Consider the following 15,212-nt stretch of genomic DNA (forward strand, 5'->3'; position numbering starts at 1 on the left):
GGTGTTATCTAGTCTGCCTGTGCACCGGTCTCTTGGCTGCAATCCCAGATGTCCTCAGGCTTTCTTGGCACACACACATCGAGCAGCAGTGCTGCTCAAAATGTGAAAGAAATGACCATAAATCACATCTACGAGTAGCTTAAGTGTGGCTCTTGCAGACGAGACTGGAATCCTCTGTCATTCAAGGCTCTGTTTGGCCTGTGTGTGTGTGTGTGTGTGTGTGTCACGAGCTGGGCTCTCTGACCCAAAGCCGGCACTCCATTTGTATTGGCAGTGCTTTTAAATCCAGTTGAAGTCAATGGAAAAACACTAAACTCTGGAGAGGTTAGCTTCAGAAAAAAAAGGTTCATTTGAGTGTTTTTCCCTCCTTCTGTATCTTCTTGTTTGGTCCCTCACACAACAAATGTGTAGCAGGGTGTGTGTGAAGATGGGGGGGTGCTTTGTGTGGCTGTCAATCATCTTTAATTGGCCTATCCCGGATCGGGGTCATGCAGGAAACCGATCCCTCTCGGTACCAGGCATTCCTTGGATGTGTCTGTTTTATTATTACGGGTTACACAGATTCCAGTCACGGAGGCTCGCACGCTGACGGGCTGGCGGTGATCCCCCCCCCCCCCCCCCCCCACCTTACTATCACATCCTTATGACATGCTCTGTAAAATCCCCTGAAACTGCAGTGTCTGATCTCTACGTGTCTTAAGAACACACACCTCAGCAGAGCGTCCTGGCTGCTCTTGACCCGCCCTCCCAGGATCAGCTCCTCCTGCCAGTGCATGAACTTCCGGCTGAAACCGTGGCAACCACCCTGGAGACGCCCGGCAATGTCAGGACTCTGAATGGACGAGCAGCAGAAGTACGGAGGGAGAAAGAAACACAGAGACATACGTTCGGTGTTTGTTCTGTAACCTCTCTTTGGGACACAATGACATAATGGGATTATGCGTGAGTTTACCTCTCCTTGCTCCTTGTTGGGTGCACTGAGAGGGCAGTCGGGGTCCGAGGGGTCTAGACATGGCCTGTTCATGTAGGCATGTCCGACCTGAGGAATCAAACAACATTACTTTAGTTGCTTAAGTCTCAGTATATGGAAAAAAAGAATTGCAACTACAGTCTTTCATTCAGTATATCCGTCGGTCGGTATTTGCGTGTCCCACCTGGGCTTTGTCCAACATCTCCTTAAATCCTTCCAGCGAAGTGAACTGACTCAGCTCCTCCATCAGCTTGACTGGATCTAGATTCATCCACTGGATATCTGGCATACCCCTGGAGAGCAAAGACACACACACACACACACACACACGGTGAGCATTAACCCGAACATATTTGACAATAACTTGAAGAAGTAACCGTAAAATAGCTTGTATCATGTTGTGCCTGCGAAGCTGCATGGCTTTGCATTCCTGCAGAAAGAAAACAAAACAGTTTCACTCCGTCTCCCTGGTTGGGCCGGGCTACGCAGGAGGCTAGCTGCAGATACAGGATAAAATAGCGTTTATTATCCTGTTTCACGCTGCCACAATGCCTCAAGGAAAAGGCACGGTGGCAGCCTGCTCGCTTCCACTCCTCAATGTCCTGCACTGAGTCATAACGATTACGTCTGCCTCACAAACGTCTTGATAAGGAGGGAGGGAAGGGGAACGGTTGGGTGGATGGATGGGAGGGAAATAGGTGAGGGATGAGAGGAGAAGCAAAGGGGCAACTCTCACGTCGCTTCTTGTGTGAGGTCCACAGAGAAATCGACTGTACCGCCATCCTCCTGCTTTGCCTATAAATCCACTCTAAGCTCTTTAAATGAACAGCTTTCTTGTGCTCGTGGCTTTTATAGTGTTCTTGCTGAAGGGACTAATGTCGAACTGGAGTGTTTTACATGTCTCCACCAATAAGTTAGCATCAATTCACAGCTCGATATCCTGCTCTGGAAACTTGTTTTTGTTTTTACTTTCAGAATAACCAATCAATCCACTTTAATATTGCTGATGCTTCTTAAAAACAACCCCAAAAAATGTATAATGTGCTACATTCTTTGCAATATTTCACGATTCGGTGCAAGAAAACACTTAAGATGGACACGTTCTGCAGTGGGACGAAATAAGAAAGAAGACAGTTGGACAGAAAAGAGATGGAAATAAAAGAATCCTAAAGTGTCTCAACTCTGAGCCCAATCTCCCTCCAATGGCTTATGAAGAGCGCTCCTCTCCTATTCCCACATACCAGGGTCCCTTATGCTGCTGCTCGCAAAGACACACTCCTTTATCAGCGACTTTTTGCTTGAGTGAACCGGGCCTGGGCCCTTTTGTTTTTTCATAGATTGCTGCTCTTTGTTCTCTGAAGTTTTTTCTCTCTCTCACTCACTCACTCACTCTTCCTCCTTCTCTTTCCAAATCTGCCTCTCTCTCTCTCTCGCCATCTCGCTCTTTTTTTTGCATTTAAAACCAAAGCTGAAGTGAAGCGGAAGCTGAGGGGAGGGGCTCGGGCCTCAGTGGCCACCACACATTCCCTCCAAAAAAAAACTATAAATAAATAACAACAGATGCTGAATGCTTTGTGTGATTGACAGGAATACTTGGAAGACGTGTGAAGCATCAAAGACCCTCTCCTCCCTCAGTGCTCTGCTGGGAGATGCTCAGGATGGGGATCTTGTGTTTGTTTCTCTGTGTGCTGGCCTGTCATGCAACGTACCGCTTTCAGCACGGGACAGAAATACAAACAAATAATTTGTTTGCAAAGAAACATCTGCTGTGACCTAAACTTCTCTCATAAACCAAGGACTCAATTGAAATATCACTTTGAACGACAAAAAAAAAAGCTCTCTTTCAGTGAGTCAACTTCTCAAGAGAACTTCGTCCTGAAAAAAGAAAAAGAAAAACCTGAATCTGCAAATGCCCAAACACGCCCAGACTCCACTGTTAACCGTCTTGTAGCTTCACTCTGTCTTTCTCGAGGGACTTGAGGCTTGAATACGGCCCATTTTATTTGTTGGACAACTTGGGAGCTGGGAGCCTGGGGCATTACCATGAGAATGCCGAGTGTTAGCCGTGAGCTGACAAAGCCGCCCCCCCCCCCCCCCCCTCCTCCGGGGCCCCTGCACTGATGGACACTCACTCGTAAACTGAAAGAATGCTTACCATTGTCTGAGCCAAAGGGCTCCCCTGCCACCACCACCACCACCACCACCACCGCCACCACCGCCTCCCCGCCCTCCGTTCTACCAACCCACCACCCAGTTGCTTCTGCAGCCATCTCCTCTCTCTCTCTCTCTCGCTCTCTCGCTCTCCATCCCTCCCTCGTCCTCACTTTCTCCCTTTGAATTTCTCTGTCAGGACACCCCCCCCCCCCTTCCAGTCCCTCTCTGGGCCCTTAAAGAACTCTATTACTGACCGCTGCTGTCAGTCACAGCGCTCACTGACCGAATACTGAAAGCCCAACTGTATGTCTCCATCGAGCATGTGTAAAAAGTTACGGAACTCTCCAAAGGCTCTAGTCTGCAACGCAAGTCAGGTGGAAGCAATGACAGCAAAGGGAGAGCCAAAACTTTCTATGAAATGTTTCAATGTGCAAAAAAAAAAAAAAGTAAGTTGGGTCAAATATTATAAGACTTACGGTAAATAGGCGGAGCCTCCCTGTAGTTTGGCCCCTTCCCAAAAACAGTCCAATGGGGTGATTATCATACAGGGGAACAGCTTGTCAATCATCTGGGATGAGGAAATAGAAAGGAAGCATGATTAAAGATCACAAACCAGGATGAAAATAGGTACATAGAGGAATGAAATATCGGTTTGTTGTGAACTCACCCTTTCAATCATGACATTTTCTATAATAGGAACTCCTGATTTATAGCATATTTTGTTCAGATCCCACGACCTGCGAGAGAGAGAAAACACGTTATAATTGGCAGCCGTTATTGTCGACACGCAATTCAAACTTTTTTTCACATAACTTGTCCGTGGTCCACTTACTTTCCAAACAGTGACACCTGGACCTTGCTGGCGGACAGGGCGGCTTCCATGTGAACCAGCAAAGCCTCCTGGGTAAGAATATTGGTGCCCTCTTCTTTGGGGGTCTGGATAAGCATCTGTGAGGTAAATACTGAGTCCTCTCCCTGCTTCTCCTTGGTGTAGCGAAGCTCCGTGCTCACCCGACTGCCAGCTAGAAAACATAGAATAAAGGGAAAATGAATACGGAGTTCTTGAGATAGACAGATAGAGGTACTGTATTATTCATACGTTAGCACATATTTATACAAAGACACACACTCATTTAGATCCTATAACAAAGTGTCTTGCATGTGCATATATGCACACACACATATATCGACCAACGCCCTTGGCCCTCGCCAGTGTTGGTTTTGAAGGCACTTCACACAAGCCAGTGTCTGGCCAAGAGAAATGAGGAATACAGCTTCTCATTGGCTCCTTCTGTGAAACAGATGTGCCCTGTTCATTGGAAAACCAGCCCTCTGATGCCCCCAAAACCCTCTGATGCCCGCAAAACCCTCTGCCACTCTGCTCGGAGCAGAAGATATCCAGGTCGACATTTTGAGAAAAAAAAGGCCGTGATGAGAAGGGAGGAAGTGAAGAGTCGGTGAAAAGGGAACCGCCAGTGGCTGTGTAGGTACGGCACGCACATCAAATAACTTACGAGAAGTTCAAGAAAGGCAAATAGATTCACAGAGAGAGATATTAGATGTCAGAGGTGGTGATGAAGAAAAAGACAGAGAGAGGAGGAAAAAAAATAGAGAGAGAGAGAGAGAGAGAGAGGAGAGAGAGAGAGAGAGAGAGAGGGAGAGAGAGAGAGAGAGAGATGTTGTGCTGTGCGGTAGACTCCAGCCCCCTAATTACAGGAGGTTGCCCTGAAAAGAGTTTGCCAGCCGGGGGGATCTGTGCCGGTGCCAAGTGGACATGAAACATGCCGCGCTGGATCACAGAGGGCCCGTCTGCCCCTCTCGCTGTCCCACTACATGACAACCCCAGAGAGAGAAAGAGAGGGAGGGGGGGGGGGGGTGGAGGAAGTTTGGAAACAAGTGCTACATCCTATTTAACTCTATCTCTCGTCACTCTTGTGCTCACCTTCCCTGCGCTGCACTCAAACCTGACTGCATCTATTCCCCTCTCAACACTGTCTACTCCCTCTTCCTTTCTTTCTTTCTCTCTCTCTCGTCCCCTCACACTCCCTGCACCTCCCCCAGCCTGGAGCAGGCTCCTATAATTGATGGGGAGAAAAAGAAAAAACTAACTATTCAGCCTCCGCTGCAAAAGTGTGAGATCAGGTTAGAACTGTGGGCCTCGGAGACGCAGTCCAATATTTCGAGGCTGCTCTTTCAAGGCTTTAATTACCTACGCATGGGGCTTCAGAATATAAGGTCGCCTCATTTATTTGCAGAAAAGGGTGTCTATTTGTTTTCAGTGTTTTAAGTGCTCAGTGCATCCCAAAATGAAAACAACTCAAAATGATCTCGCTGGATAACTTTTGCACATCTGGTCCTTAAAAAAATGTTCAAGTCGAGAAGTTATAATTATTTTCTTCTCAGGGAACCACAACAACAAAAAAAGATAAAGAAGAATATCGTCTTGTATTTGAGAAAATAAAGAGTTTATTTAACATTAATTCTCACACTGTCTCGTACAAGTCAAGAACCGGACTTGCTTAGAGGTACACAGTTCTCATCGTTTCCTTGCCACACAGATTTCCAATCAAAAAAAAAAGGCTACTACAAAATGAAACCCTTTCCGTCCGTGGACCTCTTTGACATCTGTTAAACCTTTTTTGACGTTTCGTATGTTAACCTCTGCAGTGTGGGGTTTTGATCCCAACAGGAACTGGGTGGCTCGGAGAGACTCTGGCTCTGTAATTACAGGCCTCCTGAAGTAAATTATAGCTATTTGTGTCTCGTTCCTCCCATCTGGACCACCCAGGCAGCCAGTCCTCTCTCTCTCGCGCTCTCTCTCTCTCGCGCTCTCTTTCTCGCCTTCTCTCCTCAACCCCTGGTCCGGCCCCAACCACCCAACTCTGAGCTTCGCGACTTTTCTGCTCAGTTCAGCTCTGTTCAGCTTACCGCTCGCTCCAGAAGGAACCTTGTCCTTTCTTGTCTTATCTGTCTTTCCGTGGTTTTTCTCCCCCCCCTTTATCCTTTTCTACTTCTTTTTATTTCTCACTCTTTTTCAATCCCCCTACCCTCTCTCCCTGCGCTCAGCCTTAAAGAGACAGTTCCTGGAAATGTTTCCCACCCTGGGAAGAAAGCGCCTTTGAGAGTGGAAACCCGGCGCTTCAACACCCCGGGCGGCTGCTAATTTTACTACATGAGCAATTTTTATGAAACATGAAAGTTGAGTCCGTGTTTGTCAACACGATAAAAATATGTGGGGGGGGGATGACAAAATGATTACAACTCCTAAATCACATCCATGGTTCTTTCATTGGATGTTTTTTTGAGAAGCTCTGAAGAATCTTTACAAACAACTCGACTTGCTGGCTGCAACATGTGAACTCATTTAGCTTCACCACTAAAAAGCACTTTCACAACAGTTACGACACTGAGAGTGAGAAGAGCGAATGAAAAACGTCACAACAAGCCCCGACAACGGTTTCATAGCTGTGTGTACGGATATAACGCCTGTATGAATGTGTCCGTGTGCGCGCGCACCGGTTTAAACACTGGACTCTGTCTCCACCAAACCCAGTCATTTCCTCTCCACCTGACTCTTCCGTTTCCAAAAAGCCGAACCACCCAGAATCCCCGAACTCTCTGAAAATATGTGCGGCTTCTCACATCTGGCTGCTGCGACGCAGCCAGTGCCATCTTTAAAGTGCTGCGCCTCAAACGCATTCGGTTTTATTCTATTCCGTCTTCGGTGGCTTATAGGCCTCGTCCCAGTTCCAGGCCATGCCAGGTCAGACCAGGCCACCTTCAAAGCTCAGTGTGGTAGATTAGCTGGATTTGGGGGCCTCTGAAAGGCCCCATGCTGCTATGAGGAAGACCCAAGACGAAGAGGGCTGAAAGTGACATGTATGCTTTTACCTGCTACACAGTGCATTGGATTTGACCCTTTCCTGATTCACACAGCACGTCAACACGAGGAGTACTGGACTACTTCTACACAGAACCTCATTTAATAGAATATAGATTAAAGGGAAAAAGAGGTCTGCTCATAACAGAGTAGCAACAATATGAAAAAGCACAGAAAGTCATTCCTTGGCTGACATTTTCTATGCATCATTTACTTTCTCTCTCAGCCGCTTTTTTTTCCAACAGACGTCCTTTATTTCTTTTGATTTACAGCAAAGGAGCCAAATAAGTAACTCATTCTCTTGCCCTGGCACCCAGCATCACAAAAAAACCCTCCTTTTGTCACTTGTGGACCCACCAGAATCAGGACTGTGCTCCACTCTGGGTCCTCAGCCCGGCCCTGCCCTATGGCGTTCCCTAGCCAGGGCAGGGCCGAAAGCGGGCTGCCCCCCCAGCAGATGGGCCGCCTCCATACAATCCTTCAGCGCTGCAGCTCCAGTCTGAATGCAGACCCTTTTGTCATTCAACCCGTTCAATTTCTTTCAGATGTTTCCCCAACAAACAGCAGAATAAAATAAAAGAGGGAACCTTCTTTTTTTTCACAACAAAAGCAAATGGACCAACACTTTCCCAGCCTGTAAAACAATGCCAGAGTTGGCTGTGGGAGGGTGAGGCTGGCACTTTGGTATCTTACCTATAGAAATACAGTCTGTGTGTGTGTGTGTGTTTTTGTCTTCACGCGCACGCTTGTATCTGTTCATTAATCGTCCGGGACAGTTGTGTTATTTTAGGAGGAGAAAACCCTAATTGATGTGCGAGCATGAGAAAACAAAATTGATCAGCTTCAATGTGTTTAAATCATGCAGCTACCACCATCATGACAAAAAAAAAAAACTGCCCCGAGATCACACCTTAAAAACAGTATAAAACAGCGAAAACAACATGAAAAATCAGTTTCACTTACATTCTATTCAGATGTGCCAGTGGTGTTAGCCACCACACATAAATTTCCACCAGGGTTGGCATTTAGGCACTTTCTATTTCCATATGTATAGGCTTGCCTCTGCTAATTATGCTAATCATGGGCAGAGTTGGCCACTGTGAAAAATAGTCACATTAGACACTCCACTGACCGCTAATACTGCTTAATGTGTGGTTGAAACATACATTCATCCCGGCCTGAAAGGCAAAATTTTTCCACGTTGCTGGTCTCATTCAGCCGAGAAATGAATTTATCGAGCCCCGAGAAGAGCCCATTTCTCCCCCCCCCCCCCCCCCCCCCCTCCCAAGTACCGAGGAAATGTTGAGGCTCTCTCTCCGTCTCCCTCACCCTTTACTTTTTTTTTATACTTTCATGGTGTAAAGACAGAAGCAAATGGTGCAAACTCTGAGGTGACTGGTGCCCGCTTTATTTGGCGCAGACCAAAGACAAAGGTTGCTCTTCAGCCGGGAAAGAAAAGGTGCCACGCCATATTGATTGCGTTTTCATTATTCCGTCTTCAGTTGCATTGCAGCCTTTCTCTGTATACTGCATTCAGTGTCGCGGTGACCTTTTCAAAAATATATATATATATATATAAAAGCTTTGGCACCAAAATAACCGTTCAATGTGTGTTTTATGTTGTCGCTGTAAATGTGGCCACATGGTGGATACTTTTAGTTTTAACATTGCTACTTCAAAAACACAAACAGGTAGGGAGCCGGCAGTGTGTCTCCTGCATCACAGAGGCCATGTGTCTGTCATATGCACATGTATCTGTAGCTGCTCATGTGTGTTGATTTGTCGGAGGGTGGTCTTGGTCTGACTGTTGAAGAGTGTGTGTGTGTGTGTGTTGTTGGGGGGGGTGCTGAAAAAGGGATGGAACGAGGGGGACTTGATTGAAGGGATGGCGGGAAGGAGGGGGGGGGGGGGGTGATATAAACATTTAGAAGTGACCCAGGTTGACTCTGGTCTTGTTTGTTCTCTCTACCAGTGAGGTCCTGGCGCTGAGCGCTGGAGTTTATTTATCTAGCTGGGGCACCACCGCGCACTATTCACCTCCAATAATGCCTCATAGAGCTCCCTTTCTCTGTCTGAACTGGGGCGCTGTGTGCGCTCCAATGAATTATAGCATTTACCTGCTGTGCCGCTCCGAGGTTTGTTTAGAGAAACCCACCCGAAATGCCCACGCGTGCATTCGCTCATTTACGCAAACTCAGACCTCTTCTCTCTCTCTCTCTCTTTTTAATCAATCCACTTCTTGGTCTGATTCCATTGCTACAGCTGGCTAAGCTAGTCTCTATGCATTCAGGTTTTGGGGACCGTGTACGGTCTCTGCCTCCCCCTTTTCCTATCCTCTGTCTACATGGCCTCTTTATGGGACATGTGGTGCGCCTGCTATCCGGATAGGCCCTGTCTCGCTGCACTCATATTTGGACAGCTTGAGTTTGTGTACATGTCTGTCATGCCTCACCCAAACTCTGCCAAGAAGAATAAGTTTCGTTAACGTGAGAGTAAACACCACCACTTTTACACGGAGGCCATTTCTGTCCTCTCAAACGCCCAAACAAGCTTTTCAAATGGGCCTTTGTCAAAAAATGATCTGAGCTGAAAAAGTCTTAAAGGTTTGATGGAAGACTTTGAAACAATTCTCGTGACGCGTTGCAAAAATAAATCATTTCGTCGTAAAAATGTCAAGCTACCGCTCTCTCATCGAGTCTCACGGTCCTTTATGGTGGAAGAAAGACATGCATGAGACATTCTCACACTTGATTGTTTGTTCAAGTGAGACAAGCAAAAACATGGGCAGAAAAAAGCAAGCCGTAAAACTTCCGCCCTGTTCCTCCCCCAACCCCCCCTCAACGCCTGCTCTCATCCCTCTCTTCTTCCTGCACCTCTTTTCTTTTTACGATCTCTCTCTCTTCTGCTTGTGGACAACACAGACGACACGTTTCCCTCAGCTCACACCAACTCTCACACGCTCAAAGGTGGGCAGGCTGTATAAGCATAAACTGTGTCGGACGGCGTGATGTGCGTTTACAGCAAGCAGAGCTTCATTTACCGAGAAATGAAACACAGATTCAGGCACCTTTAGATGATATATGTTGCTGAGGGAATGATGGAAACATCCCGTAGTTGTGTTCCTCCCTCACGTCTTCAGACACTTAGCTAGAAATAATCCCCCTGTCAGACTAAACACCCTGATATACTGTGGCTTTTATTCCCACCTACACAGGTGGGAGGAATGAAGGCATGATTAACCCCTTTACTCTTTTGTTGCATGCCCACCCCCCTCCCCTCGCACATGCACAAGAATCCTGAAGGCAAACAGAGAGGAAGCGTATAAAGGTGGAAGTATGTCTGCTGAGGAACTCAGGTACAGACACTGACTTCCCACAACCTCCCTATTCTGTCTGCTCTCTCTACAGACTCCACTGCTGTGCTCCGCTTCACAGTGTTTTGGTCCTGTAGGAGGGGAGGAAGCAATTAAAAAAGACCTGGTGGCCTGACTTCACAGAGCAGGCAGGCAGACAGACAGGTAGAAATATAAACAGACTTACACAAAGCACGAGCAGACAGACAGTTAGGGAACTCAGGCGGGCAGACAGACGGCCTAGGCAGGCTGTACACACCAGAGGTGGCAAAGATGACAAGTGTGTGTGTTTATGTATGCGTGGGAGCAGGCTCTGGTATGAATATATGATGGCAAGCATATGCCCCTAACACATTCATTCACACACACACACACACACACACACACACACACACACACACAGTTTACACCATACTGGCATTGTTAACACATACGGTGTCAATTCACAGCTAGTTTATTCTGAACAAATGAGGAGTGTGTGTGTGTGTGTGTGTGTGTGTGTGTGTGTGTGTGTGTGTGTGTGTGTGTGTGTGTGTGACAGAAGAGGGACTATTGTAATGCAGTCCTGAGTTTATTCTGAACAAATGAGGAGATAAAGTGGGAAGGCTGTGTTTATGCTGCAATCTGATAGAGCCGCCTCATACGATTAAACACATGAGAAATAAAAATGTCTCCTAAGTTAAGAAACATACACAAAACACAAACTTAAACTAATGTACAAAAATGTTCTAAGGCCCTTAATATGACATCAGCTGTCTCATTTGAGGGAATATCATTCCTGCTTCGTTCTGCTTATGTGCAACGGGGCATGTGTGTGTGTGTGTGTGTGTGTTTCTGTGTTTGTGTGTGTGTATGAAAGAGAGAGAGAGAGAGAGAGAGAGAGAACTAACCTCTCCTTGTTACCGAACCACTTTACTCTCCATTGAGGCCCTAGCAGCTTTGTCAATGGGCTATTGGTGGAAACAAGGCAGGCAGAAACTTTAGAAACATGGCCACGGCCTCTTAAAGGCACAGCATTCCTTTTCAGCCCCCCTTGTTCAACTCTCTCAATCCTGCAGCAAAACAACTGGCACGCAAACATCTAAACATCTCCTTTAAGAGATGGATCTGCCAATTAGCTCAAGAGGTAATCCTGAAGCTTTACACTAACCAGAAAGAAACCAAAGAAGAAGAAAAAAAAAAAGAGACTGTGGAAATTCACTCTTGTTGCCTGCCTTTGTTGCAAATTCAGGCTTTTGAAACGTCACGCTAATTATCTCAGAGACTACATTTACAGAGATTGGGTTTTTTTTGTGTTGTTATTATTGTGCCTGATACTGGAAATCTTTTGAATCCCCGTGCGTTTGAAGCGCACAGTCTCCAAAACACTTCTCCTGACGCCAGCAGCAGCGTGTGATTGCTCAAACACCTCCGCACGGCTCCTGTGGGAGCCGCCTGTCCCCCGTCCTCTAGTGACATGGTGGGCTTAAAAAACCCCATAGAGTCTGTTTATATTCACCAACTGCTGTAGTGCTTTTAGAGTGTGCAAAACAGGTGGGTAAACTTCAGCTGCATTCACTTATATTTTTTCTTCTCGTGAGGAGGAGGAGGAGGGGGAGGGAGGGAGGGGGTTTCAGGGAGGTGGTGCCTGCTTGCCTGCCTGCCTGCCTGCTTGCCTCTTGTTGAATGGAATCCAAGAATAGTTAGGGACCACACAGGGAGGTGAGGGGAGGGGGGGGGGGGGGGGGGGAGGGGTCAGAGCCCTCAAAGATGGCTAACCATTCACACAGTCCATCTGCTGCGGGGATCAGCCCCGGCACTGAAAGCCTGGGGGTTTAAAAGGAATTTGGCCAATGTGAAAAACCAAATAAAGCGACCGCTACCCCTGAAAATGTACCGATCACCTAAATCTAAAAATGCTCTAAGAGAGCGGTGTCAAATCTAAAGGTTTGTGAGTCAGCGCAGAATCATAAACACAGCCGTGCAGGAAGGACAAGCGGCAGATAGTCAGTGCGTGTGTGTGTGTGTGTGTGTGTGTGTGTGTGTGTGTGTGTGTGTGTGTGTGTGTGTGTGTGTGTGTGTGTGTGAGACAGAAGAGGGACTATTGTAATGCAGTCCTGTGTTTGGGTGTCTCAGGTAAACTGTGACTTAGTGAGACATGAGCGACCAGCACTGAGCAGGTAGAGTAAAAACGTACAGTATAATCCCATCCACAACACACAGAGAAGCAAAACAATTAACACTCTATCTACAAGCTTTTTTGGTACTTGTATTCCTTCTCTACAGAGATGATGGCGTTGATAATTCTATACATCCAGACAAACATAAAACAACTTAAACCAGCTCACACACATCTTATTCCTTGCTGCTTTAGTCTGGATTTCAGGCAGTCAGTCACTGAACACTCCCATGGCACTGAGATGACACTTAACACGGCCACCCTGCATCTTCCCACCAGCCACGATTGTCATTCAAACTCCATGTTAAACCCAGTGGGGGAAAAAACAAGCTCAAGAAAACGTACAAACTTCTCCCAGCTGAATATTCGGAGCAGAAAGTCAGTAAATCCAGCCACGAAAGCCTGCTGCACTGAACTCACATGGTGATGCCACCTGAAGGATATAGCGATGGTGTATCCACCAAGAGTCCTTCACGAGAACACCGCTCAAAAGATGAAGAGAAACATCTTGAAACTCACCTTCCACCCACAGCTGCTCGATATCCGTTTCGATGGCTGCGACCCGGAGTCCCACAGACAGAGCCCCGAACACTAAGAGTCCAATAAAGAGGACCTTCCCACAGTGCCTCTGGATGTGGCAGCCCAGAGAGAACAGGAGGGCCTGGAACCTCGCCCGGACCCACAGAGGGGCTTTCTGACCTACCGCCTTACCCTGGATTCGAAGAAGCAGGAGGGAAAGGGACAGAATTATTATCAGCGTTGCTCACACATGAACAATGCATCATTGCACATCTGTCCACAAAGGCAGCACATAGCTTGCAATCTCTATCTGTGTCACAAGTGTGAAGAACATGTGGAGCGTAGTGACGACCTGCATCCAAGACACTGGATTGCACATGCATCAGTAAACAGAGCGAGAGAGAGGCGTCTTTTCTGTGGAATTTAAGGTGAAGCCTTGTATAACGCGATGACAAGACAAGGTGCGAACTCGATTGGATGCCGGTGCCATCATATACCCCCGAAGAGCGTGTGCTGTCAGATTCCTGCTGAAACCTCATGTCTATACCGCCTGAACTCAGTGCAGACACCGGTCAGGATCTCCACATCTGAGGTGAGGTGGTTGAAGGCAACAATTTGTACTAATGGCAACTTTTCAGGGAAACTAATTCCGAATAGTTTAAAAAGACACAATGTTCACCGATACAGAACAAACCCAGGACTTAAAGTGCCAATTTAGATTATAGCTGCAGTTTAAGAAAATCAACAATGTTGTCTCAAATAACTCTGTGTTAGGAACCTTTATACTCTGGTCTATTGCAAGAGCAGTACAAGGTTATCATCATACTGCTGTAAAAGAGACTTGTGGTGGTTAACTATCACATCAGTATACTAGAGTTTAAGCTGACAGCTATTTCCCTGCAGTAATCTACAATATATCGGGTTTGTTTTTTTCTCTCTTCCCTCTAATTTGCAAACTATTTTGTCAGACTCTCGGCCGTTCAGTCCCCCCGGTGCTACAAATGTCACCGCTGCAGGAGAGACGTCGCACTGGTGTTGTGGTTTCTCTCAGCAGTGCTGAAACACGTCCAAGCATCCGGGCGGTCCAAAGATGCTTTGTCAGATCAAACTCAATCAGTGAATTCCTTCACAGGACCCACCACATTTCCAAACAGACCGCGGGCCAGTGCGCTCTCCGCTGCCTGCACGAAGCCAAAAAACACACGCACAACACGGGCTGCGAGACGGGAACAAAACCCACTCCCACTCCCGCTCCTTCTCTCTCCCGGTTGGCATTAACAACATAAATGAATGAGAGATAGAGAGACTAGTGTCCAGCAACGTTAACGTGCTGCCAAAACGTAAAACTCTTAAGTTGTTATCACTTTATTCCAGGGGGGTTCCCAAAAATGTCACGCGAGCTGAGCCTTCTAACGGGGTTTTGTCCCGTTAAACACAAACTATTTCTGTTTTCTACAGCAACCTCTGGTGACAATCTCTACTCTGCTTTCGGTAAATGATAAACCGTATAAATGAACCACTCCTGGGCTTCGCTGTGGTCTCCCTCCGGGAGCTCCGGTGGTCCCCGGATCCCGGTCAGGGAGCTGCTGCTTTCAGCCCACCCGACACATTCCCACATGCGATTAGATAACAGGCTAAATGGAAACGCTGCCTTTGAAGACGTTTCGTTCACATTTTGAATGGAAAGCTGCACCCCCATGTTAAAAAAAACATATAAATCCACGCTACACCGCGGGCGTCGCATCACCTTTGAGATCTGTTTAAGTGCGAAAGCAGCGTGGCAGTAGCTGGGTCTCCGGAGCACGTCTGGGTTCGCGGGCGGCTGGGAGCGCGTATAACTCGGGGGTAAATCTCCATAGACGCCGGCCCCTGGGACCCCGCGATCCGAGGCCATAGTCCAAAGAGGGCGAACGGGGGGTAGCTGAGCGGTGTGAATCGGTGCGAGTTCAGTAGAAACGACAATAATCCAACATAGAAGGGGAGCGCATCCAGCACCGGCGGCGACAAGTTGGAGGGACGTCTTCTAGTCTTCCCTGGAGGAGCCAAACAAGTCTCGAAACTCCATCCCAACATTATGCGCCGAAATCCGTAAAGATCCCTCAGTCTTCATTCGTCCCGGTAGTTGGTGAAACGACGTCTCAGAGCGGGAGTAGTAGTAGTAGTAGTAGCCTGGCAGTAG

At 47.3% G+C, this 15,212-nt stretch overlaps 1 protein-coding gene across 1 annotated transcript in view; it reads right to left on the reverse strand.

The window, feature by feature from the left end:
- Nucleotides 1-14,927, reverse strand: part of ptch2 (patched 2) — a gene marked incomplete at its 5' end in the record, with an annotated part of 29,056 nt that extends 14,129 nt beyond the window's left edge. The window contains 8 exons of the mRNA XM_079285597.1: nucleotides 711-832; nucleotides 953-1,039; nucleotides 1,155-1,263; nucleotides 3,601-3,692; nucleotides 3,792-3,861; nucleotides 3,957-4,146; nucleotides 13,034-13,226; nucleotides 14,781-14,927. Of these exons, the coding sequence (XP_079141723.1) occupies nucleotides 711-832; nucleotides 953-1,039; nucleotides 1,155-1,263; nucleotides 3,601-3,692; nucleotides 3,792-3,861; nucleotides 3,957-4,146; nucleotides 13,034-13,226; nucleotides 14,781-14,927 (1,010 nt within the window). The remainder of the gene's footprint in view (nucleotides 1-710; nucleotides 833-952; nucleotides 1,040-1,154; nucleotides 1,264-3,600; nucleotides 3,693-3,791; nucleotides 3,862-3,956; nucleotides 4,147-13,033; nucleotides 13,227-14,780) is intronic.
- Nucleotides 14,928-15,212: the final 285 nt, after the last annotated feature.

Source organism: Melanostigma gelatinosum (assembly GCF_949748355.1).
Source record: "Melanostigma gelatinosum genome assembly, chromosome: 15".
Classification (NCBI taxonomy): domain Eukaryota; kingdom Metazoa; phylum Chordata; class Actinopteri; order Perciformes; family Zoarcidae; genus Melanostigma; species Melanostigma gelatinosum.